This window comes from Zootoca vivipara, chromosome 10 (genome assembly GCF_963506605.1).
Source record: "Zootoca vivipara chromosome 10, rZooViv1.1, whole genome shotgun sequence".
Lineage (NCBI taxonomy): Eukaryota > Metazoa > Chordata > Lepidosauria > Squamata > Lacertidae > Zootoca > Zootoca vivipara.
This window is the reverse complement of record NC_083285.1, coordinates 41,502,858-41,528,864: the sequence shown is the minus strand read 5'-3', so window position 1 is coordinate 41,528,864 and position 26,007 is coordinate 41,502,858. Positions and strand designations below refer to the sequence as shown.

Here is a 26,007-nt window from a genome sequence, read left to right as displayed (position 1 = left end):
GTGTCTTACTTTGGGAGTAACGTCCAGCAATGCACTTTTTTTTGCCTGCTGTGATCATGCAATTGTTGGGGCTTGTAAAGTGAGGCACCTCTCATGTCCCAGCATAGCCAGATGGATATTGGTAGAAGAAGCGTCCTTCACATTTATAACAGAGACAGAGTACCTGTGCTTGCTAATTATTATTGCAACTGATTAAACAGCAAGCAGGTGTTCTCATTAATCACTAATTGCTTCCTGCGCTCACCCCGCTTCCCCCGGACCAAACTTGCGCGCAGTCTAAAGAACTCCTAATTGCCTTTCACTGCTTATTATGGTTTACACGCTGCTTCTCCCAGTATGTCTAGTAATTGCTTCCAAAGTTCTGTGCGTGGGCTTAAAAAAAAAAAAACACCCCACCACCCACCATGCAAATCAGCACCTGGCATTCCCCCCGTTAGTAAACGTGGCTGTTTCCCCTACAGCTTCGTAAACGTGGTGATGGGGGAAGATCTTCCAGGCGGCAGAACTACAACACAGAGGCCTCTGGGAAGCGCACGGAGGAAATGACGCGCCCGTGCAGGGCATGCTGGTTTGCTTAGCAAGCGAGGCCAGTCCGCTGGGGAAAGCTGCCGGGAAAAGGAAGAGCGGCTTCAGCATGACAGCCTCGCCAGAGTGAGCTGCTGCTGCTGCTGCTCGGGCGGCTGGAGACGCCGGGTGCCCTTTTTCGGGCAATGCAGGTGAGGTTCCTTCCAAGGGGCTCGAGAGCGAGGGTCGCTTGGGAAGCGGGCAGCTTCCATCCCGTGTGATCCCAAGCTGGTTCTCGGTGGGCGGGTTGGGTTACTGCCTGGAACTGCCAGGCTGGCAGCAAACTGCTCCGTAGTTCGCCCCGCTTCTGAGCGTCTCCGATCCTGGAAATGCAGCGGAGGTAGAATGAGGAGGGCTAGAATTGAAACGCCGAAGCCCTTCGGGAGAGCCAGGCCCCGAGGAAGCGCGAGGTCCCGTGAGCCCCAGTGAATCGACCAGGGGGGCGGTGGCAGCAGGTGGCGGGGATCGGACTTCTGCTGCAGCCCCGGATCCGCGGAAGAGCGCGCGCTTTGGCGGTCCCGCTGCCTGAAATCGGGAAGGACCGCGCGGCTGCGGGGAGCGAGAGCTGATCGCCCTCGCTTTCTTCGCTGCTCGCGTAGGGAGGCTGAACGAGGCGGCCGAGAACTTGTTCTCCAAACTTGGGGGAGCGCGCGGGGGGTTGCCGGAGGGAGTGCCCCTCGGGAAGCGATGTCCTCCGGCGTGTTAAACGAGACTACAGAGATGTATTTAATCACTACGTAGCTCATGCTGTCCGCTGGTGAGACGCCCCTCGGAATAAATAGCTGCGGAATGATCATGATCGATGCCACAAAGAAAGAGGATCCTGTCATAGCAGTCATTCTAAACTAATGGAGGAAGGTGCTCTCGTCTACACCTTAATAATGATGATTTTGGTGGTGAATTAAGGTACAAAGCTCTCCTCCGCGCGGTGTCTGTTCGGGTCTTTTGCACTGATCAGCAGGCCCGCATTTCTTCCGGCTTTATAAAAAGGGTTCTTGATGTCGGGTACCTAGTACCCATCGCATCCTGAATCCCAGGACTAAGCAGCAAAAGGGTTTTCACCTCGATCTTGATTTTATATAGACGTACAAAATGCAAAATGAATTCTCTGTGTTGGTAAGAGAATTTTTTTTAAAGATTCGTTTTTTAGTTAGCACCACAAACTTCTCATGTTATCTAGTAGCTACTATACAAGTTCAGTCTTGCAACATTTTACCATATATATTAATCGTTTTGGATTATCTCAAACAATCTTTTTAAAAAAGGTTTAAAAGATCTGCAGATATTTGTCGCACATTCTGAAAAGCTCTCAATTTGCAGATATTTGGGGAAACTGGAATACTATGCACCTAAATTTTACTCAAGAGTCGACCCATTGAAATTAATTAACTAAGCTTCAATTTAGTAGATCTACTTTGAGTCCAAGTTAGCTGAATACCAACCCCAGTACTTGCAAATTGAGGTTGCTGGGTTTTTTTTGGTCAAGTTGAGCATATAAAAAATTACCCTTGGGCCTAGAATAGAAAGGCCCTGAATTGTAGACCAGGCACCCCCAAACTCGTCCCTCCAGATGTTTTGGGACTACAACTCCCATCATCCCTAGCTAACAGGTCAGGGATGATGGGAACTGTAGTACCAAAAGATCTGGAGGACTGAGTTTGGGGATGCCTGATCTAGACATATCCTTGTACCGTGTTTCCCCTTTTTTAAGACACCGTCTTATAACTTTTTTTCCTCAAAAAAACACAGGGTGTCTTATTTTCGGTGGGGTGTCTTTTTTAAAAAAATTACCTGTCATCTAGCCCAAATTCTACCATCAAGTTATCCCAATGCAGATGCAGCACATGAGTGTCTGATGAGAGGGGAAAGAGACGGAGAAGGAGGGAGGGAGAGAAGTCCTAGAGCAACTCCCCAGCCCTCCGGATACTGCAGTCGCCCTCCCACCCAGTCCCCTGATTTCTGCCGATCCGGAGAACACAGGCTCAGGCACTCCGCCCGGCCCGGCAAGGCGCTCTAAGCACTTGGCGTTGCGGAGCGCTTGGCGTGCTCCATGCTGCAGCCGCCAGTTCGGGCGGCGGGGAGGCAGACCTCCTCGGCGGGGCCAGGCGGAGGCTGCTAACTCAGGCGCTCCGCCCGGCCCGACAGAGCGCTCCAAGCGCTCGGCGCTCCGGAGCACTTACTGTGTTCCACGCTGCAGCCGCCGGTTCTGGGCGGTGGGGAGGCAGACCTCCTCGGCGGGGCCAGGCGGAGGCCGCTAACTCAGGCACTCCGCCCGGACCGACAGAGCGCTCCAAGCGCTCGGCGCTCCAGAGCACTTGCTGTGTTCCACGCTGCAGCCGCCGGTTCTGGGCGGCGGGGAGGCAGACCTCCTCGGCGGGGCCAGGCGGAGGCCGCTAACTCAGGCACTCCGCCCGGCCCGACAGAGGGCTCCAAGCGCTCGGTGCTCCGGAGCACTTGCTGTGCTCCACGCTGCAGCCGCCGGTTCTGGGCGGCGGGGAGGCAGACCTCCTCGGTGGGGCCAGGCGGAGGCCGCTAACTCAGGCGCTCCACCCGGCCCGACAGAGCGCTCGGCGCTCCGGAGCGCTCGGTGCGCTCCACGCTGCAGCTGCCAGTTCTGGGTGGCAGCGAGGCAGGTCTCCTCGGCTGGGCCAGGCGGAGGCCGCTGGCTTAGGTGCTCCGCCCGGCCGGCGCTCCAAGTGCTTGGCGCTCCAAGCGTTCAGCGCTGCAGCCGTCGGTTCTGGGCAGCGGGGAGGCAGGTCTCCTTGGTGGGGCCAGGCGGAGGCCGCTGGCTCAGGCGCTCCGCCCGGCCCGACAGAGCGCTCCAAGCGCTCGGTGCGCTCCGGAGCACTTGCTGTGTTCCACGCTGCAGCCGCCGGTTCTGGGCGGTGGGGAGGCAGACCTCCTCGGCGGGGCCAGGCGGAGGCCGCTAACTCAGGCACTCCGCCCGGACCGACAGAGCGCTCCAAGCGCTCGGCGCTCCAGAGCACTTGCTGTGTTCCACGCTGCAGCCCCCGGTTCTGGGCGGCGGGGAGGCAGACCTCCTCGGCGGGGCCAGGCGGAGGCCGCTAACTCAGGCGCTCCGCCTGGCCCGACAGAGCGCTCCAAGCGCTCGGCGCTCCGGAGCACTTGCTGTGTTCCACGCTGCAGCCGCCGGTTCTGGGCGGCGGGGAGGCAGACCTCCTCGGTGGGGCCAGGTGGAGGCCGCTAACTCAGGCGCTCCACCCGGCCCGACAGAGCGCTCGGCGCTCCGGAGCGCTCGGTGCGCTCCACGCTGCAGCTGCCAGTTCTGGGTGGCAGCGAGGCAGGTCTCCTCGGCTGGGCCAGGCGGAGGCCGCTGGCTTAGGTGCTCCGCCCGGCCGGCGCTCCAAATGCTTGGCGCTCCAAGCGTTCAGCGCTGCAGCCGTCGGTTCTGGGCAGCGGGGAGGCAGGTCTCCTTGGTGGGGCCAGGCGGAGGCCGCTGGCTCAGGCGCTCCGCCCGGCCCGACAGAGCGCTCCAAGCGCTCGGCGCTCCGGAGCGCTCGGTGCGCTCCACGCTGCAACTGCCGGTTCTGGGTGGCGGCGAGGCAGGTCTCCTTGGCTGGGCCAGGCGGAGGCCGCTGGCTGGGGTGCTTGCCCAGCCCGGCAGGGCGCTCCAACCGTTTGGTGCTGCGGAGAACTTGGCACGCTCCACGCTGCAGCCGTCAGTTCTGGCTCCAGGCACCGAGCCATCAGGTCTCCTGCTGCTGCTGCAGCCGACATTCTGAGTCCCGCTGGCTGGCTGGGGCGCTTGGCGGTCTCGCTCCATATGGCATGGAGGTATGCCTTATTTTCGGGGTATGTCTTATATTTCGCAAATGTTTAAAAATCCTGCCATGGCTTACTTTATGATTACGTCTTAAAAAAGGGGAAACACGGTATCTCTCTGGAATCCAATACCATTTATCACAGATGCCAGGGGGGAAAGGTCACTTGCATGGACAATAAGTAATAAAGGATTGAGTTTGGTTTTGACAGTTTCTTTAGTATCCATATTAAATCACATATCTTAACTGAGGCATTAAGAAGCTCAGTTGCTACTGCCATCACTATCACAAACTCCAAGGTTAGGGGCCTTGTTCGTTACTGTGTTAGATGATTTTGGAACATGAGTTTGCCTGCAGATTAAGTTTTTGGGGAGGATGAATCTGCAAAGCCCCCGAATCGGTTGCTGTAACTGCTGTGCTCTCACACACACACCTTCTTGCACTTCATTAATGACTTTTCCTATGGCATATTGCATTAAACTAGTTTCCTCCCCAAATTTGTTAACTTAAATCATAGTGTCTCTTTTAGTTCTCTGATAGTGACTATAGTGTGGCATTTGTTTTGATCCTGTTATTTACTTGCAATGGGGCTGGCTTCTAGTGTTTGTAGGATTACAGCCTTAAACCCTTAATTATACTTGTAACTCCATTAAACATTTACTTCCCATGAAATTTGTGTTCAAGACACTCCTGCTATTCTTTACTGTTGAACTTGAATGTGACCTTTGCAACTCTCTTTATTACTTGTAGGTATTTCATTTGTCTCTTGAAGCCAACATCAGTGATTCCATGTGGATCCTCTTACAGATTAACTACTGGATTTACTATTATTTAGAATTTGCTAATCGCCCCGTAACACTGATCTCTGGACAATGTGGAATAAAAAGTTGCAAAATAATAAAATACAAATAATACAATATAAATGCAACACATTCCCAAACAGCACGGATTGTTTATATCTAATAACCATTACACTCAAATTCACCTTGTCACAGGGAGAGCAGAAACCACCTCATAAGAGCTAAAAGCATAAGAGCAAAGAGCAAGACAGCCCCAATAAATGTAGATGCATACTAATATCAGCCTTACATAATACTAATTAAGAATGAGAGGATGTTGAAAGACTTGGGAGAATAGAAGTTGGCTTTCCTTGGCACTGAAAAGCCACCAGCGTATGTGCCAGATGCGCCTCTTCTAGGCATAGTATTTCATAATAGGAGGCCACCACTGAGAAGGCTCTTTTCCTCATCACAATATTGCACACTTCCGTTTTAGTTGGTGATTGTAGAAAGGCCTTCCGTAATGATCTTTGGGCATGGGCTTTTTGTATGGGAAAAGGCATTCATTTAGATCTGAAGGTTCTATGTTATGCAGAATTTCAAAGGTGTAACCCAGCACTTTGAATTAAGCCTGGAAGTGGATTGTCCCACCCTCTGTTGAGGAAGGTACACCTCTTGCTGCCTTGTTATATTTGCCTCCACTCTCTACTTCTTTTCTGCTTCACGTCTCGTCTACATGGCTGCACAACGAATGGAACTTGCTTCTGACACTGAGCTTCTTTGCCTAGTGCTAGTTTGATTACATATTGTAAGAATGCAATATTATAAGAGAAGAATGTGGTGCTCAAGTCGCAACCATGTTGTGTGTCCCTGAGGCTCATAGTATGCCTTATCCCAGGCATCCCCAACCTTCGGCCTTCCAGATGTTTTGGACTGCAATTCCCATCATCCCTGACCACTGGCCCTGTTAGCTAGGGATCATGGGAGTTGTAGGCCAAAACATCTGGAGGGCCACAGGTTGGGGATGCCTGCCTTATCCCAATCCCTAGACTAAGGCTGTGGTGTAATAAACACCTACCTAGGAGTAAGTCCCATTCAAACTCAATGGAGATTACTTGTGAGTAGACATATACAAGATTGCAATGTGATAATGCTATATTCACTATGCCACCTTCTTGCCTATTTTGCACAGTATATCCAGGGGTATCCAGTATTGTGGCCTCAGTCTGTTCTTAGACTGTTGCTCTCATCAGCCAGAGCCAGCATGGCCAGAGGTGAATTGTGATGGGGATTGCAGCCCAACAAGATTTGGAAGGCATCATATTAGTTACCCTTCATGTAGCTAAGCCCTTTGGAGGGTTTTGGTTTTGCTCTTTGGCTTTTGTGTGTAGGTGCATCTGCCATGTTGCTAATATGCTTATTATATTATATTCTGTCTCTCATCCTGGATATATGGCATGCTGCTAATATAGAATAGCATGCCTGGATCCTACCAGTGGCTGCCTGCTGAATACTACAGAAAGAAGCAGAATCCAAAGTGATTTTTTTTATAGTGCTTCAGTTTAATGTTTGCAAATGGCAATATATTTTGTTACAAATATAATTCTGGATTTGATCCAGTAAATAAATTCTCAGACATATTTTTCAGTGTGTGAAGCAGATTGTTCTTATAAAACATGCTGCTTCTGTAGTTGGATGTTAAATCTTTGTATACAATTGCTATGTCTTGATCTCCTCCTCCCATATATTCCCCTCCCAGGGCATCCTTACCAGATCTGCAAGGAGCACTGAGCATTTAATGTACCCCAAAAGGATACCCCAATGGTGTTCATCTTTGCTTCTCTTCTGTTATTTGCATTTGTGTTGGGAAAGGAGGCTGCAAAAGATATAAGGGCACTTGATGGTGCTTTCTCAAATCCTTCGTAACCTATATTCTGACAGGTTTATGTCCTACTTTTGTGTTGCTCGCCGCTTCCTAATTGATAGAGTAGCAGTGTGCAGATGACAGTCCGATAGCTGAGCTTTTTAGAATGCCCCTGGGGGTAAACGCAAATAAATTGGATGTTTACCCTCTGAGCACTGGGAAACGGTGACTCTTCTCTCCTCCGCCCCCAGATTGTTGAAATAGAAGCTTTTCTCTTCTAGCTCTGCCCAACCCAACTTGTAAAAGGTTCTGTGGAAACCTTCAGGTGCACAGAGTGCTTGGCAAATTCTTAATTTATCTTCAGAACAACACTTTGCTATCATTTTTTGGGCTGAGAGAGAGTGCTTGTGCCCAAGACTGCCCAAAAAGCTTCATGGCGAAGTGGGTATTTGAACCTGTATCTCCAAACCTGGTAGGGGTAGCTGAGTGAATCTCCACCTGAGATCCAGCTTGTCTCCTGGGAAAACCTCAGCAGTGCCAAGAGAGCCCCTGCTGCTCCACAAGTTACTTTGAGCATCAGGTCACCTGACTGCTGCAGCAAATGGAATCCTAGTATTGTCCTGCAGTGCATAGGAGAAGCAAGTAGGCGAAGATATGGGTTACAGCAGGGAACTTGGGTGGGAGGCATAATGGCTACCAGAATCTGCTCACGCTGGCTTTTGAGCTTTCAAAATGAAGGTGTGTAAGCCTTATAAAACAAAGGCCAGCTAATCTGCAGCACCACATTTTTGCATTGGCATGGCCTAGCAGCACCATTAGCCCGATACATCGCCTTAATACAGTACTTAAATTGCTGGGTTCAGAGTTGTCCCACTGAACAGGGCGGGACTCAGTTCTGAGTAAATATTCATAGGATCGTGATGCACAGTAAGGATTCTGAAGCACTGTTTGCATTGCACGATGGAAATTGCGAATGCCAAGCAAAGCAAACAGACTTGATTACCTTGTTCATTGTTCCTGGCATCCTTGATGGCATCTTGTTCATTGAGCAGGCAGAACTTGAAGAGGTCAAGTGAACAAAAGGTTTTGTGGCTAAGATGCCGAATGGAGGGGTCTAGTACCTGACCGTTGCCCATTTTGTCAGTTTTGTTTGAATATATACACTGGGTTGTATTACACACTTGAATCCGTTAGTCAGTGGAATTATTGGAATACTTAATATTTAAACACATATGCATTTCCTCTGCAACATTTGGGTCAATGCATGATGACACCGGGCTGGTAATTTAATTTTCTGCTCTTAATCATGCAGTTATAGTTCACCTGCCTCCTTTAAAAGTATTTTCAGTTCTTCTTAAGAAGTTTAAATTATATTGGAAGTAGGTTTTATTCTCCTGTATTTGCTAAAACCGGCTAAGAGAAGCCATTGTTCTTGGAGGAGCCCCCCTCCTGCCGCCGCCCCTGTATGTGGAATTATGGGACCCAGGTGGCGCTGTGGGTTAAACCACAGAGTCTAGGGCTTGCTGATCAGAAGGTCGGCAGTTCGAATCCCTGCAACGGGGTGAGCTCCCGTTGCTCAGTCCCAGCTCCTGCCTACCTAACAGTTCGAAAGCACATCAAAGTGCAAGTAGATAAATAGGGACCGCTCCGGCGGGAAGGTAAACGGCGTTTCCGTGCACTGCTCTGGTTCGCCAGGAGCAGCTTTGTCATGCTGGCCACATGACCCGGAAGCTGTCTGCGGACAAACGCCGGCTCCCTCGGCCTATAGAGCGAGATGAGCACCGCAACCCCAGAGTCGGACACGACTGGACCTGATGGTCAGGGGCCCCTCTACCTTTTACCTATTTGCTAAAACCGGCTAAGAGAAGCTAAAGTTCTTGGAGAGGCCCCCCTTCTGCTGCCGCCCCTGTATGTGGAATTATGAGAACTGGAAAGATGGAAAAGGCTTTATTGGAGCAGGGTTATATATAAACATTGAAAGCTTCAAGATGAAAGGCTGGTGTGTCTTTCTCTCTCAGCCCTGTTTTATTTTGTACGGATAATGGTTAGGAAGCCATAGGAAAATTGGTGAACCAGAAAGCCTGGCAGCAAACTGCAATTCCTCTAACCCTCCAATTAAGAGCAGCAAGCTGCTCTGATTTCCATTAGCCCCTCTCGTGGAGCGGGTCTGACTTCTCTGTATGTAGTCATTTGCTGTCTTGTTAGCTGAGGCAGGACTGAGCATGGCTCTCTCGTGGTATATTTATGTGTCACATTTAACCTGTGCTGCAAAGTAAAGATGATATAGTGGCGGTCGTGGTGGTCGTAGTAGTATTGTCAATTGCTACCACTTCGTTTTCCTCATGGTTTAAGTCTTGGCAGATATCTTCTATTATATCACCTTACCTTCTGTCTCATGGAAGCTACTGGTGGCATGTACATCTGTCGCTGTATACAACATTTTCAGTTGCTGCTCTCATAAAGGAAAATAGCCCAGCCGGTAAATGCCACAGTCCCACCCAAAATTAGAAAGGTATCTGAGCAACTTCAGCGTTGCACAGATAACATGACTGGAAAATATCTGTGAATGGGCCGCAGCTGTGCTGTGATAGACTGAAATAGGTTGGATTTCTGAAACAGAAGTACTGTAAATATCGGGGGGGGTGTCAGAAAAGGAAATAGCAATCAATAATCATAATACCTGAAAAACAAAACTGGATAGCAAAAACATCTTAAGAGCTTCCTTCCTTCGAACCAAGTCACTTTGTGTTCAGTAGCGCTTGCTCCTAGGAAAGTATTAATAAGAGAGCACTTTCTATTATTTTCTGTTAGTTGAATAATTGTATGACTTCAATTGTTGATTATTATTTTTTTGTATTGCATCTTACTGTATTCTGTATGTACTATTCAGGGTCACTGAAACAAAAAGAGATTGTGAAGAGCTCCAAAATGACCTTGTCAAACTGAGTGAGTGGGAGATAATAGCAAATGCAATTCATAAAGGACTCGCTTTATTCCAGCAGGCCTTTTAATGGTAGTTTAATTTTATAGCTTTCTTAACTGATTCTCATCAGTTGTATTGTATCTTTGTAAACAACTTAGTCTGTTGTAGCTAAATGGTATGTAAGTTGTTTAAGTAAACCAGAAATAAAGTTTATAAAATGCGTGGCACGGAGAAAAGTTTTTCTCCCTCTGTTCCCAACATTCGAACTCGTGGCCATCCGCTAAAGCCGAACGTTGGAAGATTCAGGAACGATAAATGAAAGCACTACTACGACTAGTACTACGTCGTAGTTGAACTTTGGAATTTGCTCCCACCGGAGGAGATGATGGCCACCAACTTGCAAAATACAAATTTATGGAGGAGAGGGCTACTGGTGATGGCTATTAGCCATGATGACTATGCTGTACCTCTATGGTTGGAGGCAGTAATGCTTGTGAGTTCCAGTTGTTGGAAACCACAAGGGGGTAGAGTGCTTTTGTGCTTTGCATTACTTTACCAATCATGCTCTATTGGAGGTAAAAACAAAATAAAAATAGGAGCATGCTCTCATCTGTGTCAAGTACCTGAGATAAGCTTGTGCCACGGAATGATATTTACAGTACTTAATGCCGCTTAATGGTTTTTTCGCCCTATCCGTGTGTGTAGCTTTCAACCACTACAACTTGCTTTGATTTTGCTCATGGAATAAAACCTATTATTTTCTCATTGTGAAAGTCCTTTTATGCACAGTGTAATGGGTACTTAACATTCACTTCACAGTCTGAACTGTAAGCTCCCAGTGGAACAACCGATCTCTCACTAGCCAGCTCCATCTGTTTCCAAATTAGTTTTGGAATCCCAGGAACAGACAGGAGGTGTCTTCTACCACTGCGGGTGCTTACTTGGGAAAATATCTCAAATTCCTGGGAGCCACATATAATATAACTTTATAAATCAAGAGCTTTTCCAAATTCTAGCACCAACTGTTTAAGTACCTAAATGACGAGATGTTTACAGTTCCAGTCTGAATGGTTTTCATCTGCATTTGCCTCTTTGGTTGCATAATACCTGTTTGTTGCTTTTCTTTATGTCTTTATTACATTTATATCCCATCTCAGGGTGGTACCTTTCCTCATTCCTATTTTATCCTCACGAGATTGTTTTAAATGTGGGTTGTAAAACTAGTTCTTACATTAGAATGTACAGTTTGTGGAGAATATTCCCCAGAGAATTTTCTAGCAGAGTATATTTTCTAGAAAATTCTCATTCTTGAGAATACAGTCATACCTCTGTTTAAGTACGCTTCGGTTTGAGTACTTTCAGTTTAAGTACTCCGCGGACCTGTCTGGAATGGATTAACCCCCTTTCCATTACTTTCAGTGGGAAAGTTCGCTTCAGGTGAAGTACGGACTTCCAGAACCAATTACACTCATACCTTGGGTTAAGTACGCTTCAGGTTGAGTACTCCACAGACCCGTCTGGAACAGATCAATCCACTTTCCATTACTTTCAGTGGGAAAGTTCGCTTCAGGTTAGACTTGTGGAACCAATTGTGTACTTAAACCGAGGTACCACTGTATTCTCACCTCCCATCACTACTCACTGCTACCTGTGAGGTAGGTTGGCTGAGAGGCAGTGACTGGCCCAAGGTCACCCAATGAACTTCATGGCTGAGTAGGGATTGGAACCCTAGTGGCCCACGTCCTAGTCTGACACTCAAACCACTACACCACTGTTTTCCAAAATGGCCCCTAAATAAAGTGTACAGAAAAAGGTTGGCTTTTCTACACTAATCATATATTTATAAACCTCTAGCTTCTCCCTTCCCTCAGTCATTTTTTTAAAAAACTGAATGAAAATACCTCATAGACTTTGCTTGTAGAGAAGGTCCTCCAGCTCCTCAATAGCTTTGTTTGACCTTTTCTGTATGTTTCTGAGGTCTGTGATACCAGACCATAGGTTCACTTCACTATCTAGTATTGTTTTCACTTCATTTCTTAAGAATCCCTAGCATGGAATTTAGCTTCTTCACTGCCATTGATGTTGTCACCTTCATCAAAATGTCTGTTTTCCTTATTAGCAGCTCTTCAGCTGCAATGTGAAATTGGGAGTTGTTTTTGCTTGCTTACATTTTGTTGCCCACACACCTAGTTTGGAGATATTCTCTTGGAGGTCTTTGGAGTTTTCATCATCCTGAATAATTTGGTAACAACCGCAAATTTCGCCAACTTCACTCCAGGTCCAGGCAATTTATAAGCAAAATGATACCCTGTTATGGTTCCTTGTGTCAGCCCACTGATTCTATCCTTCCTTCCCTTGTGAGATTTGTCCATCTGCTTTGGTGGCAGACTTGGTCAAAATATTTTTGGAAGTCCAAGAGTATAATGTCTACTGTAAAAGGTTGATGAGACTGGACTTTCTCTTGAAATCCATCAATGTAGATTTTTATCACTGAAGCAGAAACTGTTACCCAAGGTTTCAGATTTTGGGATGTGGAAGTGAGGGGATCCTATGTCACTAAATTTAGGTTGGCCCCACAAGTTTTAATATATTTGAGCTTGTGTGTGGTAAAGTTTGCCTTTAGGGTAAACATTGGTATTGGTAGATGGGCTCTTCCTCAACAATTTTACTTTTTGTTGCAGATAAACTCAACTGAGAAGAACACAATTGTGATGTTGCTGAAGAAGATTCATAGACAAAATTTCCGGATGATCATTGACTGACGGCTTTGCCTGATGTGGTTTAGTGAACATCACAATAGCCAGAACAAGTTGTTCTACATCCCTTTATTTGAATAACCAGGTAGAGGTCTTTGTTTTGTTTTTGTCCTTAAATTAAGCTGTGCTCTGAGATGTGCTTGTAGCTAAAGTAGATTTATAACCAGTAATAAAAGTCTGCTGTTGTCATACTCCCAGTTTCTTTTATAGTAAATCTTTTAAAAACATAACTATAAGGCTGTATTACTCTGGGCAAACACTCTTTCTGTATAATGGTAGGGTATACCTAATATAATTTTCTCAATAGTAATTGTATGGGTGGAACCAATCTTAAATATCTTGAATAAATTTACATAGGAAAAATGTCTACAGATAATGAAAACATGTTCTCTGTCTCATGCACCTGTCTCCTGAGGTATAAGCTCTTTTATACTCCAAAGCATGTTGCGTTCAAAACACACAACTTAATTAGGATTCTTAGCCCAGTCTATATTTCCCTCTTTGTCAATGCAAGAGGCAACTGTTTGGTGGACAAGCCAAAGCCTATTTGGATTTATTTCTATGAATAGGTAACTGTGATTCCTATATAACTGATAAAACTGTAGCATTCCATGTAATTGGAAATCTTGCCTTTTTAAAGCAATACTGTAAAGGCTTATTGCCTTGCTGGTATTTTTGTAAATTGTCATCTCCATGCAGGAACCATTTTCCTTAATGTTATTGGGCAGGGGTGGCCAAATTCATAAGCCCGGAAGGGTTGGGTGAGAGTACTGGAAGTGTGTTTTAACTGGGTCTGTTTGTGCCTGCGCTGGCATCTCTTAGGCAGCGGGAATCCCATCCATCCCTCCAATTCCCCTTCCTTTCCCACCTCCTTCCTGTCTGGCTTGCTCTCCTGATTCGCCAGCCACCACCTCTGCTCCTAGGGGTATCTCCTTCCCCAGGGATGGGGTCAGGGCATCCTTTATACCCCCTCCCTCTCTGTGATGTCAGGTGGCCCCAGAGCGGCTTTGGGTGATGTAATGGTGTTATTGCGGCTACACTTGAGTAAAGATGCTCAAGTCCATGCTTGTCTTTAACGGTCTTATTGTGCATAATATTTACAGTGCAGAGATAGCAGAAAACATGACCTCCTAGTCACTCGCAGAATCCGGGAGTGGACATTTCCTGTTGCGTGACCAGCATAAGAGCTTGGGCACCCCGAAACGCCTCCTCCCGACCTTACGTTTAGTGGCGTGCCTTAATTTGGGCGACGGAAGGGGCTGCCTGTTCCCCTCCACCTCTTAGTCAAGGCGGCGCAAGGGCTCTCCAACATCGCTGAGCCTTGCTTCCTCCAACTGGCTAACTTCCTCATTTCTCCCACCTGACCCACTGCTGCTGCTCTCACTGGGCGAAGTGCTGGTCAGCAGGATGGGCGGGGCCTCCCTGTAGGAAGGTCCCCTGGCAGGTGAGGACCCTCCTCAAAATCTCTGCTTGGACTATTCTCATCCCTCAAATTGAGACTGGGGCTCCTCCTTTACATCATTGCCCAAACTGCTGCTACCTCCCATCCTGGGGTCGTCATCTTCTTCCTCCTCTTGACACACTCTGCCAATCACACCCCGCCCCCAGCAGAGTCATGGAGATCACAACACTTGGTAGCAAGTTTAGTATTTAGGCAGAACAGTAACGTGGAAACACACGGCCCTACTTCAAGTGCACCTATTACCAGTTCACATTAGGAAATAAATCCTATTGATATCTTATATATCACATTTTTTGCCCCTTTCTGTTCTGACTAAATGTTTCTGAGATAACCCCTCAGCCATGTTTTGGTGTGTTATTTTAATCTGAGTGTAGGAAGGCAGACGAACCATCAAAGATTTAAAAAGGTGGCTAGAGATGGAGTCATTGCACCATTTTTTGACTTCATTTCAGACCACTTTGATTTGCGTTCGTCACAACATTCAACATGTCATTCAACATCCAGGGCCAGATGAACTACATCCAAGAGTATTAAAAGAACTGGCAGAGGTGATTTCAGAACCACTGGCAATAATCTTTGAAAATTCCTGGAGAACAGGCGAAGTTCCAGCAGACTGGAGGAGGGCAAATGTTGTCCCTATTTTCAAAAAGGGGAAAAGAGAGGACCCAAACAATTACCGCCCAGTCAGCCTGACATCAATACCAGGAAAGATTCTAGAGCAGATCATTAAGCAAACAGTCTGTGAGCACCTAGAAAGAAACTCTGTGATCACTAAAAGTCAGCATGGGTTCCTGAAAAATAAGTCATGTCAGACTAATCTGATCTCACTTTTTGACAGAATTACAAGCCTGGTAGATGAAGGGAATGCTGTGGATGTAGCCTATCTTGATTTCAGCAAGGCCTTTGACAAAGTGCCCCATGGTATTCTTGTAAAGAAGCTGGTAAAATGTGGGCTAGACAATGCTACCATTCAGTGGATTTGTAGCTGGCTTACTGACCGAACCCAAAGGGTGCTCATCAATGGCTCCTCCTCATCCTGGAGAGTAGTGACTAGTGGGGTGCCACAGGGTTCTGTCTTGGGCCCAGTCTTGTTCAACATCTTTATCAATGACTTGGATGATGGGCTTGAGGGAATCCTGAGCAAGTTTGCAGATGTCACCAAATTGGGAGGGGTGGCTAACACCCCAGAGGACAGGATCACACTTCAGAATGACCTTAACAGATTAGACAACTGGGCCAAAGCAAACAAGATGAATTTTAACAAGGAGAAATGTAAAGTACTACACTTGGGCAAAAAAAATGAAAGGCACAAATACAGGATGGGAGACACCTGGCTTGAGAGCAGTACATGTGAAAAGGATCTAGGAGTTTTGGTTGACCACAAACTTGACATGAGTCAGCAGTGTGATGCAGCAGCTAAAAAAGCCAATGCAATTCTGGGCTGCATCAATAGGAGTATAGCATCTAGATCAAGGGAAGTAATAGTACCACTGTATTCTGCTCTGGTCAGACCTCACCTGGAGTATTGTGTCCAGTTCTGGGCACCACAGTTCAAGAAGGATACTGATAAGCTGGAACGTGTCCAGAAGAGGGCAACCAAAATGGTCAAAGGCCTGGAAACGATGCCTTATGAGGAACGGCTTAGGGAGCTGGGCATGTTTAGCCTGGAGAAGAGAAGGTTAAGGGGTGATATGATAGCCATGTTCAAATATATTAAAGGATGCCATAAAGAGGAGGGAGAAAGGTTGTTTTCTGCTGCTCCAGAGAAGCGGACACAGAGCAACGGATTCAAACTACAAGAAAGAAAATTCCACCTAAACATTAGGAAGAACTTCCTGACAGTAAGAGCTGTTCGGCAGTGGAATTTGCTGCCAAGGAGTGTGGTGGAGTCTCCTTCTTTGGAGGTCTTTAAGCAGAGGCTTGACAGCCATCTGTCAGGAATGCTTTGATGGTGTTTCCTGCTTGGCAGGGGGTTGGACTGGATGGCCCTTGTGGTCTCTTCCGATTCTATGATTCTATGTCATGGAACCATCTAGACACAATGCGGCACATTTCTGTAATGTACATTATGTGCTGGGTTATCTTTTCAGTTAGGGAATAGCACTCCCCTCTCATAGCCTAGTCTTCCATTAACATTCATCTAGCAGCTGTTCCTGCTCACTTTGTTCCCACTGAAAGCTAATCAGGTTTCTCTCATTGCATGAAACAACTTCTTACAGAATTGACTCAGGCTTCCTCCTGTTCAGACTTCCTGGCCTAAGAGGATGCTTCATGTTCTGTCACAGTTGATGACTAAACAGTCTGAACCAGTAGCAACATGTATAATGGATTATCTCACCATCAAGGTTGCGGTTTTGAGGGCAATCATTTCAGTGAGAAAAGTGTATGGAAATGATTGTGCTTCATTGTGGTCTGCAATTCTTGATGGTGCATAAGGACTGTCTCGCATTAAGGCCTATTTTGGAATTACTACCATATTCATTTCATATTAAGCAAACCACAGTTTTGTCAATCATCTTTTCAAATCCTTCAGATGAGCAGAAGTGTGAATTGCATTCATTAGATGTCCATACAGCCATTTGATTTTTACTTGCATTGCACTTGTGGGTTTAGAAGAGGTGCTAAATTTCATTGACTGTTCAAGAAGGAGTAAAGCTCTTTGAGCTTCTTCCCAGATTCTTGCTAGGTTTATTATTTCTGGAGATTCACACATCCTCCACAAGACGCTCAGCCATCTTCAGCACTGCAGACATGTGTCTCAGTTGAAGCTGTCTGCATGCCAGCAAAGTGGAAGTGGCCTCCTGATGTTTTCTCTAGCAGAATGTTGAGGGCAGAAATTAAACCAGGGTCGGAAGAGCAGTGTTGCAGGGTGATTAACTTCTATTCCCTCTGCTCAGTAGGAACGCTATAGTCCTCCCATTTGTGGGATTGCACACTTACTGGGAAACTGCTGTTGTGCAGTCACTTAGCCAGCCCCACCCTCCCTGCTTTAAAGGCTGCAGATACCATTGCTGCACACCTGCAGCATTAGGAAGAAGCTGGACAGGTTTTTAGGCAGACGAGCTTGGTGGACAAAATGCCAGTTTAAGGGAGGGATGGGAGAGCCTCGTGCTCAAAGTTCTAGGCGTTTCTGAGATTTGGCCTGTGTTTGTATGGGATTTGGCCAAAGAACAGCAGTTACTGGTAATCACAATTTCTGTTTTACTATATTGAGCCACTCATGGACTGGGAATTCCTTCAAGCCTGTTTTTGTATATTGATCAGATTGTGGATGTGAGACCTGTGGTTTGGATTTGCACACAATGATGTTTGTGGCAATGCAAGTAAATAACCTCATTGCCAGGGTAAACAGTAGCTTTCAGATTGACTGCAAGGCTGATAAAGAAGTGGGTGACGTGGCCTGAGAATTGAGTACAGAGGTAGCCAGTGTGGTGCCCTCTCAATGTAGTTGGGCGCCCACCTGTATGCTGAAGCTCAGTCTTGAAACTTTGCCTATGAGAGAGAGGTTTACTGTCCATTTACTGCCAGTGGTGTCTGTTGCTTTAGCTCTTTGTTGTCTTCTCATACACATGGGGAGTTGCTTATGTTAATGAATATAAATTAGGTAGTGAGAGTGGAGAGTTTTCTGTGTTTTAACCTAAATCATTAGAATGATTAAAGTATTCTCCCTCCCCCTTTCCCCCCCTCTTTCCATTCCAGGCTTTTAAGGATGGATTATTTTCGAGCCTCCACATTTCTCTTTATGCTGATATTATGCAGAGGCGTCACTGCAGACACAGAGAAGAAAACCCCTGATTCAGGATTGGAAATCTGTATCCTTCTTTCATTGCCTTGATTTTTGTCTCTGGAAGTGGGGTCTAACTGAAAGAGTGTTGCTTCTTATTTGTGCCTAGCAAGGGTGGAGAAAGGGAGTGGATTTGTAAGCCTTGAGAAAACATGTAGATTTGTAGATGTGCATGTAAAAGTATATATACTTCAAAAGGGTACGCATACATACCACAAGGGGCATTCTTAAGCACTAGGCTGGGCAAGGCTCATCTGGCAGACCCCTGTGAATTAAAATGTCTCTGCCTGGTGCCAAAAGGACATCAATCACTGCCAGGTGAGCCTCCTGGGAAGAACATTCCAATGTTGAAGCTCCACCGCTGCAAAGTCCTCTCTTGCATCCACAGCTGTCTAACTTCCAGACCCTTTCACCTGCTAAGATTGACAGAGGGGATCCTCTTGGTAGTTCCTCCACCTTCAGAGACTTGGGGATGGGTGGTGGTGTGGCGGATAAGACATTCTCTGTGGCAGCCCCTAAGTTGTGGAACTCCCTCCCCAGAGAGGTGTGTCTGACACCTTCATTATGCTACTGAAGTCTCCAAAGACAGGGCTAAAGAGGCCACAAGTCATGCATGCATTTTATTCTAAATGTCCTGTCTTGCCCAGATACCCTTAAAGGAATTACCAACCATTTCGCCCTTGGGCCCGATGTATGTTTCTCAGATATGCAGTGTTGTACTGTGTGAGAAGAGTAAAGACCTTGTCCTTCCCAAATAAGCTGTGTACCGCAATACCAACCCTCTTAAAAAGAGAGAGAGATCTCATCCTGGCTCAGAAATGTCAAATAGGCTTCACTTCCTTCCTAGCTCACTCAACTTTTCCCTCCATACTCTCCGTATGAAAGCCATTCTTCACATGATCTTCATCAAGCTGGAAAAGACCGCTGTGAAATAGATGGATTCTTTATTCTGACACAGTGATTGCAGCATGGAATGTCACATGGTTCTTCCTCTGGGCAAAAAGTTTCTCTGCTGTTTCTGTTTCAGGAGGAGTTGTATTTTTCTCTCTCCTTGACTCTCCCTTGCTTTTAATTGGTAATGTGAACCCTCGTCATTTGTATTTCCCTCTGGATTTATGCTGTCATCCTCCATAGATTCTAGTTTACAGCTGCCAGGCCACTGAGAGCAGATATTCTTTGCAGTCTCTGTAAGCTTTATTTCTTGCCATTGGCTTTTCCTCAAAGAAACTGGATGCAGTAGTTAAAAGAAGCCTGGTCCCTTGTAAGGGCTACTTTGATGGGGTGGGCCCCAGATCTCCTATTGCCTTCCGTCTCTTTTCTTAAACTTAAAACTTTTTTAAAAATTGTTCGGAGGCATCATCCATACATAGAAATCAGCATATACCGTGTTTCTCATATTATAAGACATGTCTTATATTTATTTTTTCCTCAAAAAAACACACTATGGCTTATTTTCAAGGGATGTCTTATTTTTTTCCTCCTCCTCCTGCCGCGTCCGGCATTGCTGCTGCGCCTATCACTATGTCTTATTTTCGGGGTATGGCTTATATTCCTTGAATGCTTAAAAATCCTGCTATGGCTTATTTTATGGGTATGTCTTAAAATATGAGAAACAGGGTACACATTTTATGTGAAGTCCCCAAGTCTTTTTATATACCTAACAATGCCCCAGGGTGAAGGGCAAAAAAGACGTTAGGATTGTGCTGTGGGTTGTGGGGAGGGGAACATGGGGCAAGAGTTTGGATGTTCTGTAGCGCATGGTATCCTTGACCAAGTTACAGATAAGAAGCTGTTCGAAGTGAAACGCAAAGACCAGATGAATGCGTTGAAGAACCTGATTGAACTCAACGATGTGAACCAACAGTACAAGATCATAGACATCATGCTCAAGGGTCTTTTCAAAGTGAGCCTTGCCTAACAGTGCGCAGGATTTATTTATTTTTTGTTATGGGGTGTTAGATAATCTTAAAAGCAGTGCAGGAAGCCTTAGAAGATGAGTGTAGTGTCTTAGTCAGGCACAGGCAACCTTGGCTCTCCAGATGTTTTGGAACTACAACTCCCATGATCCCTGACCACTGGCCCTGTTAGCTAGGGATCATGGGAGTTGTAGTTCCAAAACATCTGGAGAGCCATGGTTGCCTATGCTTGGTCTTAGTCAACAATGCCTCTTTATTGGAAAAGGTTGACGATGGTGGTGGGGCAGAGACTTGGCACTATGACCACCCCACAATTCCAGTGAATTGCTGGCGAATGTAGTGGCTACCACTCATTCCAGAAAATTGGTTGTGAGGGGTCTGCCAGTTTTAAATCTACTCTGGGAAGATAGCCTAGGGTGGTCTAGGCCTTACCTTAGACACCCTCACCAAGTGCTTTCTTACACTGCAGAGTACAGGTAGTGACCATTTTAAGTGTGTCCAATTGATGCACAACTGCTGATGCGTGGGTCCTTTTGGACCCAGAAAAGGAAGGAATGGAGGCAGAACGGGCTTATGCGCACCTCTGCTGATGTGCATGGCAGCGAGGAATGGAACCCCATGCAAAATGGTCGCCGCTTATATGTACATAGAAGAGCATTTTCAGCACCTGCTCCATAAAAATAGATTGCCTTACACTGGAGATTTGCCCAATGCATGGGTCTGCACATTCAGGACCAGCATGAGATCTTAGTTGTTCTTCTGGGCTGGGATTTGGTTGGGTTTAAATGAATAGCTGAGGTATTATATTAGACTAGGTACTTGAGAAGTGATTTGCAGCTTATCGATGGTACCATCACATCACATGTAGAAGGCTGTTGTGGCTTCATACAGTTGCTGTTTGTCTGTGGCCCCCACCTGCTTGGGCAACAAGCTCCATTTTGTGCTGTGTGATGTAACAGTGTCGCAGCACAAATGTTCCTGTGTGTTGGCTATAGCCAAGCCTGTTGAAACCAGACTTGGTCCAGGAACTGCAGCTGTTGGTTTCCTCCGCAAATGATGTGAGGTGTTTTCAAGGGCTGGGATATTCATTTTCACAATTTGGTTTCCTGGCTTTTGAGGTTGTTATTTCCCCCAAGTTTCCTCGTCTGTCAGGGCTGTGTCAGATGGGCATCTGTTTGTAGCAAAGCAGAAGAGGTGGGGGTGTGCGGCTGAGAAGAGGCGATTGCTGGCAGCACAGGTGTGGGAAAGAGATGTTTTTGGCAGGAGCTGATATCAACTATGTCCTCTTTCTGGTGTGATGTGCAGGTTCTTGAAGACTCGCGGGCTGTACTTATAGCAGCAGATGTCCCTCCAGATGGGCCGTTCCCTCAGGATGAGAAGCTAAAGGATGGTGGGAGCTCTTTGCTTTATAATCCCGATTTCTCCATCCATCATTCTGTAGCCATTAAGTTTGTAACAATGAGCTGTTCTGGCATTACATCTCTCGTTGCCATTTTGGCGACTCTTGCTTAGCCACCCCTGTCACTTCTGTTCTTCTGTGTCATCATTTCTGACATTTGCAAAGGTCCTGGGATGGGAACAGAGCCAAATGAAGCTACATAGCATATGGTACATGAAGCAGAACAGAATCTTATTATTTCGCCTGTGCATATAATGGAAAGTTAACACTTGTAAGGCTGGTCAGTATCATTAAACAGGGATGTGTGGGTTCATTCAGATTGATAGCCACCTAGACAATGAGCAGCAGCAGCCTCCCCCCCCCCAATGCTACTGCCATCATTATCTGTAATGGAGGGAAGGATATAGTTTTAATAGTTTTCCTTTGCACTGATCCCAGGTAGCCTGAACCCCCCTGGAATTCATTCTCTTATTATAATTTTGAAAATACTATGCGACTCCTGTTTCCTTTGAATAGCTGTAGGAAAAATTATGTCAGATTGAATGACACACTACTTTGGGTTCCTTGCCAGATTTGTGGGCTGCTAGCTTGCCTTCTGGATTTCTGAAGTTCAGAGATCTGGATGTGAGCATATTAATCTGTCCCACCAATATTTTATTTTCAAATGCTGTGTACATAAGGTTGAGCCCTCTTTTTCTGTATTCATAAACTTGGAATAAAATACAAACCCTTTTCTGTACAATCACTAATATAGATTAAAATGTTCCTATTCTCCCCTCACTCACATAAGCAATAGGAATGGTTAGAGTGTGTTGAGGTGGATTTGGATTCCGTGTTTATTCTGCATTTGGATTCCGTGTCTATTCTCATGGAACTTGTCTGATCTCTACCAGCGGCAAAACTCCTGATTTCTCATTTGTGGCTCTTTACCTCTAGCATATTCCCATGTGGTGGAGAACACTGCATTTTTTGGTGATGTAGTCCTGCGTTTTCCCAAGATAGTGCACCATTACTTTGACCGCAACTCCAACTGGAACAACCTGATTCGCTGGGGAATTGGCTTCTGCAACCAGACAGGTGTATTTGATCAAGGTCCGCACTCGCAAGTCCTCGGATTGGTAAGCTGGTGTGCTGGTTTGACTTCTATGATGATGTTGGCCTCTGATAATGGGTTGGCGAAATGGGATAAAGGAATATGAGTTGAGGAAAACCAAGAATCTGAGGGTTGCTTCAGTCGTTTCAGAATCTGTATATGGAGGATGCTCTTGTGGTATAGGAACTAGCATGAAGCTTTCATAAAGATGGTAATATGCATCGTATATGTGCATTTCACACTATGTGTGCACACTGAGTAGTAAAGACTTTTGCTTCTCAGCAATAGTATAATCCATTCATACATGTGTTGTTGTTTGTTTGTTTATTGGGTTTTATAAACAAGAATAATGTTATACAAATAAGTATACCAAGCTTTCTCACGTCATTTGTATATCACAAAAATAGCATAATAAACGTGGAAAAATATCTACATGTTTCATTATTAGTGGTCAGTATATAAGTTATTGGTTTAAGTTATAGGCAAACTCGGCCCTCCAGATGTTTTGGGACTGCAACTCCCATGATCCCTGGCTAACAGGACCAGTGGTCAGGGATGATGGGAGCTGTAGTCCCAAATCTGGCGGGCCAAGTTTGCCTATGCCTGGTTTAAACAATTAGGAAGAAAAGAAAGGGATGGGGGAATGGTGGGTGGGGTGGGTTGGTTATGCTTCTATTCTATTTTGTGGAGTGGGTGTGTTGTGCCAGCATTACTTGTATGGGTTCTCTTACTACTCACTTGTTGTATTTCCTTGGTGGTGCATACATGTGTTGTTGACCTGCATGACGGATCTGCACAATGGTCACATGCTAGTTTCTGCAGGGAAGAGTTTTCCATGTCGGAGTTCTGTGATGTGCAATCCGGTATTAGCAGTACGGCTGCACATTTCTGCATCTTGGTCCCCGATAGTTTGCTTTAGCTCACCGCAACCCTTTAAGCCATGCTACCTTTGTGTGCAGCTTATGCGGTTCCCTGACAATTTACACAGCAACTGAATGAATTGCAAGATCAGTGGTTCAGCCCATAAGGGACATCAAAACTTCTTGCATTTGCAGTACCCTTAATTTGGGAGGGATAGTTTTTTCACATTTGGGGGAATTTGCACTGAACTACCAAATGAGGCTGGGAAGCTTCAGTGGTGGGTGATGTAGTTGCAGGAACTGAGAAGCAGGCAGGAGAGTGAGAAGATTACAAGACATGTGAATGAAGCTGATCTTCACTATTTTTCTTCTGCAGATGGCTCAAGAGCTTGGAATAAGTGAGAAATCTCCAGAATACCGGAACCCCTTTAAAACAGACAATTCTGAAGTAAGATAATAAAGCCTGCCTGTTTTTACCTATCCTGGCCATTGGGTTGCTGACGCCTTGCTGGGGCTTGGCAAGGGAAGAAATGGGCAGCACTGCTTCATGATGGATATGTGCTAATGCCTAGGCACGACTAGCTGGTAATAGTGACTCTGTTCTCCGCAGCATCTTCCAGTGCGGAAATCTTGTGCAGCCAGCAAAATGCACACTTGGTTGCATGTTTGGCTGACAGTTCATATTGTTACCTCCAAAGGGAAATTGAAAAGGGAAGCCAGCGCACCTGCACAACCTGTAGAGGTTCCCCTTCTGATGTGACAACCCAGCACTGCAGCTGGAGGCAGGCACTGACCATGCGCTCAGCTTGGCCACACAGAAATCTCATCTGGAGTTGCCCACAGTGGCCATGCTCAGTTGCCTTTGGTACTTGCTGCATGCTGCAGTTTGTCAAAGGCAGCTGCTGTTGCCTATTTCTTTCTCTGTCTCTTTCATATCTGGACTGATTTAGTTGCTTTGCAAAGCAGATTGCCCCTGGAAATAGGTTTTTGAGTAGAATCATTATCGTAGCTCAAGGCATGAGAGCTGCACCCATTGACACCTTTCCTAGTTTTTTGTTCCTACTAACGCAGATTTGCAAGTAATGCCATACATGTTATTATCTAACAAAAGTGTTTGCCGGCATAGGTATGTGTGGCATAGTTGTGTTTTTTTAAAGAGTGCCAGAATTTATTCATTTTATTTAATATTCCACTTTTCCTCCAAGGATCTCAAGGTATTGTACATGCCCCCCGCCCCCCCCAACCTCATGTCATCTGCACAAAGGCCCTGTTAGGTCAGTTAAGTTGTGAATGAGTGACTGGCCTATGGTCACCCAGTGAACCCTGATCTCCCAGGTCCTAGTCCAACACTACAGCACAAAGCCTCTTTATCTTTCTTTTATTCACAGAAGTGACTGAGGCACTTGACTGGGGTTCTACAGGTAGCTCCATGACAGAATCAAGAGTTGACTTTGGAATCCTAATAAGTTCTCTGTTCCGGTGATTATTCGGGAACCCCCCTTTCCATAGAGATGTCATTTCCAATGCACAGCAGTAGTGCAGATCCAAGAACACTATCCCCAGCCCATTATTTGTGGATGGAATTATATAATCTAAAGCCAAATTCATGTCTCCTGAATCCAAGTCACTGAAACTACAAATATGAAAAACAGGTGTAAGTGGCAGGAGGAGGTGTAATTGGCTAACTGTGAGGCTTGTGCGCAGAACTGTCTCTTTGTTCCCACGTGGCTGAGCTCATCCTGTTCCCTGTCAGTTTTCCCCCAGTGCAGACACATTCCAGAAGGCTCTCCGGGAGGAAGAGAAGCGAAGGAAGAAAGAGGAGAAGCGGAAGGAGATCCGCAAGGGGCCTCGCATCTCCCGCTCACAGTCAGAGTTGTAATGCCGCCACCTGCTCCTGTCACCGTGACTTGCCCTGGGCGGGAGATGGAAGCCGCTGGGAGAGGAGTATCCCAGTCCCTTGATGACCTCAGGAAAATGCCAGGATGTTGCGGTTTTGTTTTGTAAGGTTTTGGAAGTTTGTTTCTTCTTTCAGCAAGATGTTGGCTAACAACTGGGAGGCGCCCCAGGCAGATATCGCGGTTTTTGAGCACATCTTCCCTTATGGGAAGGCTTTTTCGAGTAACTGGAATGTACAGAGTTTGTCAGAGGCTGTTCCTCATGTGTCTCTGTATTTTTGTTTCATGTGGCTTTGCCAGTTTGTAACGCTTAGGGAGAGGGGCTGCGAAAGGGAAGTTCTCCGGTTCATGCCACCTCTGAGGTTGTGAATTCTTGTGCAGTCAGAATGGGAAGGTAACACAGAGTCACCTTGAAAGAGTTAAGGATTCTAAGAGTTATGGGTTAAGGACATAGATTCATTGGGATTATTCACGCACTGACAGAGTACTCCTTTTGAATGTACCTAGGATACGTCAAAGAGGTGCTGTTATTAAAATGCCGTAATAATCCACACTCCTTTCTGGTTCTATGGTGTCAAAGTCTTCCTCTTTTTCACAAGGCTGTTAAACCATTTTTCTCATAAAAGAGGAGGGGGATGAGAATTAATATGGTTAATTTTGGCTTGAGAAGATGAATGGCACAGTCAGGTCATCATAAACGAGCATTTGCACTTGACAATTTCGCCATATTTCCAGTGGGGTAGCTGTACTGGTCTGCTGCAACAAAAAGAACAAAGACTTTTGTGGCATTTCAAGACTTGAACACATTTATTGTTTGTCATCAACGGTGCCACTACTGCACAATGGGAAATTACTGAAACATTCAAGGAGACGGGAGATTTCATTCCCCTTCTTTATGGTGAAGGGAACTCGTTTGCTCTTCTTTGTGAG

At 46.1% G+C, this 26,007-nt stretch overlaps 1 protein-coding gene across 3 annotated transcripts; it reads left to right on the top strand.

The window, feature by feature from the left end:
• Positions 1 to 547: 547 nt before the first annotated feature.
• Positions 548 to 25,630, top strand: CCDC134 (coiled-coil domain containing 134). 3 transcript variants are annotated; one of them, XM_060279789.1, is made up of 9 exons: positions 548 to 716; positions 12,594 to 12,753; positions 14,583 to 14,678; positions 17,830 to 17,942; positions 19,696 to 19,817; positions 21,136 to 21,220; positions 22,166 to 22,347; positions 23,559 to 23,630; positions 24,936 to 25,630. In XM_060279789.1, exons 4-9 carry the CDS (start codon positions 17,840 to 17,842, stop codon positions 25,059 to 25,061), a joined length of 690 nt encoding a protein of 229 aa, XP_060135772.1. In that variant the 5' UTR covers positions 548 to 716; positions 12,594 to 12,753; positions 14,583 to 14,678; positions 17,830 to 17,839; the 3' UTR covers positions 25,062 to 25,630. The 3 variants fall into 3 exon arrangements, with proteins under 3 accessions (XP_060135772.1, XP_034983591.2, XP_034983590.2); XM_035127700.2 differs by lacking the exons at positions 14,583 to 14,678; positions 24,936 to 25,630 and adding an exon at positions 24,571 to 24,926 and having other exon boundaries at positions 549 to 716; XM_035127699.2 differs by lacking the exon at positions 14,583 to 14,678 and having other exon boundaries at positions 550 to 716.
• Positions 25,631 to 26,007: the final 377 nt, after the last annotated feature.

What these genes read in the sequence shown, in the direction of transcription:
- CCDC134 (XM_060279789.1), top strand. Translation starts at nt 17,840, where the DNA reads ATGGATTATTTTCGAGCCTCCACATTTCTCTTTATGCTGATATTATGC. An exon ending in TGCTCAAGGGTCTTTTCAAA is followed by an intron (nt 19,818 to 21,135) that starts GTGAGCCTTGCC and finishes TGTGATGTGCAG; the next exon opens with GTTCTTGAAGACTCGCGGGC. An exon ending in ACTCGCAAGTCCTCGGATTG is followed by an intron (nt 22,348 to 23,558) that starts GTAAGCTGGTGT and finishes TTTCTTCTGCAG; the next exon opens with ATGGCTCAAGAGCTTGGAAT.